General features: G+C 33.4%; 3 protein-coding genes across 3 annotated transcripts in view; 1 reads left to right on the top strand and 2 right to left on the bottom strand.

The window, feature by feature from the left end:
* LOC113829160 (protein mono-ADP-ribosyltransferase PARP3) overlaps positions 1-2266 on the top strand; it is a 35792-nt gene extending 33526 nt beyond the window's left edge. Inside the window, exons 12-13 of the mRNA XM_070132262.1 lie at positions 437-601; positions 914-2266. Coding sequence (XP_069988363.1) covers positions 437-601; positions 914-1086 — 338 coding nt within the window. The 3' untranslated portion in view covers positions 1087-2266. The remainder of the gene's footprint in view (positions 1-436; positions 602-913) is intronic.
* Positions 1-4699, bottom strand: part of LOC113829161 (uncharacterized) — a gene marked incomplete at its 5' end in the record, with an annotated part of 5071 nt that extends 372 nt beyond the window's left edge. The window contains 6 exon segments of the mRNA XM_027382261.2: positions 1-2999; positions 3197-3322; positions 3650-3761; positions 4059-4167; positions 4403-4527; positions 4645-4699. The exon segment at positions 1-2999 is cut by the window's left edge and continues 372 nt beyond it. Coding sequence (XP_027238062.2) covers positions 2894-2999; positions 3197-3322; positions 3650-3761; positions 4059-4167; positions 4403-4527; positions 4645-4699 — 633 coding nt within the window.
* A 171-nt stretch (positions 4700-4870) lies between these two features.
* LOC138864668 (uncharacterized) overlaps positions 4871-5000 on the bottom strand; it is a 9531-nt gene continuing 9401 nt past the window's right edge. The window contains exon 5 of the mRNA XM_070132528.1: positions 4871-4933. Coding sequence (XP_069988629.1) covers positions 4871-4933 — 63 coding nt within the window. The remainder of the gene's footprint in view (positions 4934-5000) is intronic.

Raw genomic sequence — 5000 nt, 5'->3', positions numbered from 1 at the left:
CATAGTGTTACACATATAAAAGACATAAGATTATACTAGCTGTCACATCTGTGATTTAGATCAGAAAGAAAACAAATCAGAATAGAGGAATTGCTCCATCTATTATTCAGTAAACATTATATGAAGCCTTTTTGTATTGATATAATCTGTTTGTGAATCCTTCATTGACGAAGTACCTCTAGAGTTGTAATCAGCTTAGAATACCAACAATTTAGTATAAAATGCAACTGGGGCACTTAATCTTAAACAAGTCTGCCTATAATGATGATAAAAATTATCACCCTTGAATTATCTTATTTCAGTTGCAAGACTAATGATACCCTAAAATGCTTGACTTTTCTAGTTTGTCTAGTATTATCATCCAACTATTCTTATCAAAAGTTATGTTTTTTGCTGGTATAAATTAATATGTTTTTTTTTTTTTTTTTCATTTCAGTGGGTGTTCACTGGGGAAAATATGAAGATGAACGGAATGTTGGTTTCATGTTCCTTGTGGAGACTGCACTTGGCAGAATGAGGTACATCAAAATGGGTAACAGTTCGCTGACCAGACCACCGGATGGCTTCAATTCTATAGCTGCTAAGGGAAGATTAGAACCAGGTATGCTTCACAATCTATGGTGTTATATATGCATCCTGTAAATACTCACTCACTGGTGAATTTAGCAGTCATTTTATAATTTGATATTGGTTACATTGACAACAGAAAGATATAAGCCAGGCTTATTTCATAGCATGTGGTATTTCAGCATCCTATTTAACTATTTAACTGTTTTTGCACACATTTCATTAGGTAAAACTATGTGTGCATAGAAATTAATAGCTTGTGAATGGAAATACACGAGTAAAAGTGGACTGTATTTCATGACTTTACTTCCACTGAATTGATAACCTACTAATATTTTATTGGCAGATCCATCAAATGATGAGATGAGAAAATTTGATGGCAAGAGAGTTGTGGTACCCATTGGACCTCCTGTGCCGCAGAAAGAATTTGAGGCAAGCGGCTTCCTACAGAGCCAATATGTGGTCTATGATGAAGGACAGGTGCAGCTTCGATATCTTACAAAGTTTTCATTTGCTTAAGAGATAAATCCTGTGATATATATATAGACGTCTGGTGTGCTTTTTTTTTTGTTGATGTTAGGAGTCTTCTATTTTTTTGCTCTATATATTTATTTGATTTTTTACTTCTATCAAGCATTTGATAAATATTCCTTAGATCTGATAAATCCAGAGTTATTTATTTATCCATAGCATATACTGTTCATGCATATTGTTAATTATCATGGGAAGATAATGCACAAAATGTATTTCATGACATGTTCAATCTTGTGTTTATTGTATACATAACACAAACACACACACACTCTCTCACATAGATATGTTATTATTAATATCCTGGCATTTTTAGTGTTTATTTTGAATTGTTATCAAGAAAAATATGCCTTAGTATGCATACTTACATTCTCTCTCTCTCATTTTCATATAGATTTTCATTAAAAAAGTAAACAGTGTTGTGTATATAGTCAGTGCGTGTACTATGTAGTGGTAGTCCTCTTTAATTCATTTTTATTTCATAGTTTCCATTATCTTTTTTATTGTATAATATTTATTGCCATCTCAAAAAGTGTTAAAAAGGAAGTTCAATAACAGCTGGTGAAGGACCAATAGGGTGCAGAGATAGCCAAAGACAAGGGACCAAGGTGTAAGTAAAAGTAAACAAGGCCAGTATTGCAGTCTGGAATATCTGTTCTGACAATACATTGAGATTGTATTGAAAACTGTTGCAATGTGGAAAGGGGGGCAAAAAATGAAAGAAATCTCATAGCAGAAGCACTAAAATTATGCTCTTATATGTTACTGGTGTGTATGAAAGTAATTGAGCATGTGATTTAAATCATTACATGTTTGTTTTTACAATAAACTATTGTGTTTGTAAATTCACAAGTTGCAAATGTAGGGGTTAAAGAATATTTTGTTCCTCATGTGTTGTTAATTATTCAGTTATGACTTTTTTTTCCATTTTCATGGTATGTTGATTATTACTTTTCAGGATATGTTTATGTTCCAAGGTTTTTTTTTCCCCCCACAGTGTTCTCTAGCACCATGAATAATATCAAAAGTAGATAATACTGAAAAGATTTTTGTAGTATTACCGAAAATTAGTTGAAAGGACAGGTGTCAGATGGGATCTCATGAGCTTCTTTTCTTTTATGTTTGTGATAGCGTATCATTATGATAATAAAGTTAACAGAAGAGTAAACAACTATACATTTATACCAATCTTTCTTCACTCTGTCTTCCCTTTTCTTCATATATCTTGTATTTTTGCCTTGGATTTTAGAAAAAGAAACAAACAACAGTGTAAAGGAATCTAAAAAAAAAAAAAACTTTTGTGATCAGCCTGATTTTATAAAAAAAAAAAAAAAAAAATTATTGCTCTCTTAAGGGATACTCTTAGGTAATGTGAAGAGATTATGCTAATGATGACAAATACTGCTGCGTCTATTCTTTACAATTATGCAATTAAATTTATTATGGTTTAGGCAGTCCTTTATAATCTGACTATTAAGTCAAGCATCTAGAAGTTGTCTTCAGTAATTTTACCAACTAGTACATTAGACTGCTGGTGACATTGATTTCAAGATAGAAGAAGTATTATGACAAAAGAAAAAAATATATATGTATTTAAAATTACTTTTCTTAACAAAAAAAAAATGCTTCTGTAATGGAATTACTCAATTCACTCAGAAAATTTATTAAAAAAAAACAAAAAAACTTGCACACCCGGACACACACACACCTGAAGTATATATATTCCTATTGCCTAACATATATGAACTAATGACAAGCCCTTCAACTGGTGTGAGCAGCTGTTGTCCATCCTTGACTAGATTCCCTCAGGTTCGTGGGCAAGGAGACACAGGGGACTGTGGGAACTTTGGCATTCGTCGTCCGAGATGAAGTAGAAGTGCTCATAGGTTATAGCACTGCACCTGTGTGAAAATCATGATAGATTAACAAAGAATCCTTAAAATAAATTATATATATATATATATATATATATATATATATATATATATATATATATATATATATATATATATATATATATATATATATATATTTCATTATTTCTTCCTGATAATTGGCTCACTAATGGTAATCATTAAGTTAATTCTGGTGGGCTTACCATCCCTGGCTGCGTTGCTTGGGTGCCTGAATGTAGTTGTAACACGGGGCTTCAGGGAGGGCAGTTGGAGGGTTGCTGAAGGGGTCTGTGTGAGGAGGCGACCGAGGCACACAGGAGCTGCTGTACCTGTTGACAATGAGTTATTTCAGTTTCAATTGTATTCAGTTTCAAGAGATTTGGTTGTCTGGAGTCTATTCTGGCCATTACAAAACACTGAATAATTCTATGACTAACTACAGTTTAATCAGACTTGATAAATTACTCTAAACTGGAGTTCAGCCTAACCTCACTGGTGTGTCATGAACACAATCACAGTAATGTGTACACAAGATAAAAATGAAACAGCCACTCAATTCTATTTAGTATTGTGGCTCACCTTTTCACATTAGAGAAGTATTGCTGTTTGAAGTCTTACATTATGAAATCAATAATAAGTGTGACCACTTCACTTACTTCTCAGCCCAATAGGGAGATCCCAAAGGCATAGGAGAGTCGTCACTGGCCCATGCCCAAGCATTGACGTCCATATCATACCTCCCACCGATCCAGAAGTCAGTCGTTAGTACTGCAGTGTATTCACAGTTTTTTAGTTTCATGGCATATTTACAATTTACTGTGCCTTGAATAATATACTGATCCAAAGTTTTGGTGATAGTTTTCTTGCTGGACAGTGTGTGTTGTAGTTAGTCTTATTCAAGTACTCAGTATGTAAGGTGCCTACCTGGACAGAAGTACTGAACAATTAGAATTTCTGTAAATTTTATTTCATCAGAAAATATGGGTTCCTCGGTTTGTATATTACTCATTACAAAAATAAGGGGCAAATGCTGAAAACATAGAACTTCCACGACTCATAACTCACAAGTTTCCTTTAGATAGTCAATTACAAGTCCAAATTCTTGTAGGCTCTTGAATGTCACCAAGTCACCAAAAATGGATTTGCAAAACTGTCGAGCTTCCGGCCACTGAACCTAAAGAAGAAAAAAATTACGAGATTTACAATATTACCTAAACAATGACTCCATGATCTGTCAAAAGAAAAAGAGATCTCAACCTTTAATATTTCGACATATACCAGTCTACTACAAATCATTGGTGATTTTTTAAAATTCAAATTCACCAAATCATCCATGGGTTCCATTACTATACAAGTAAATTACAAGTCAAGTCTACCAACACACTTTAAAGCCTTTATAACTACCTTACCTTCGCAAGGGAAAAGAAGGCTAAGCATTTACCACCGACTCGTCTGTATAGCATGGGACATTCAGGGTATTTTTGAGTAAGTGTTGAATTCACCACAGCGGTCATCAAAGCCACGGCCTCATCCGCTGAAAATGATATTATTGATTACAAATAATGCCCGTGTACCTGCAGTCTCTTATTCAAGTTAGTAATACAAACAGTATATGAAATGGAGTTATACTATACTTTTTTTATTAACTTACAGAGAGTCATCCCTTCAACTTCTTCCTTTATGATCAACTGCCTCTGTTTCACCATCTGGATTGAATAAAAAGAAGGTATATATATTTATATAGATACTTATATATGTGAATGCATGTGTATGTGAATGTATTTGAATGTATGTGTATGTGAATGTGTATGTGAATGTATATGTGTATGTGAATGCGAATTTGAATACTAATGTGAATGCATGTGTGTGTAAATATTCTAGATGCATGTGTAGAGTGTACCACATGTCAAACAGCTAAGCCCATGTAAATAGATAGGGTCCTGTCAGAAACGTAAAATCAGGCAAAAATGATTATGCTTCTCTTTTCTAAATTCACATCAGAAGCAG

The sequence above is a fragment of the Penaeus vannamei genome, chromosome 17, assembly GCF_042767895.1.
Source record: "Penaeus vannamei isolate JL-2024 chromosome 17, ASM4276789v1, whole genome shotgun sequence".
NCBI lineage: Eukaryota > Metazoa > Arthropoda > Malacostraca > Decapoda > Penaeidae > Penaeus > Penaeus vannamei.
Note: the sequence above shows the minus strand (reverse complement) of the source record. Positions and strands in the feature narration are given on the sequence as shown.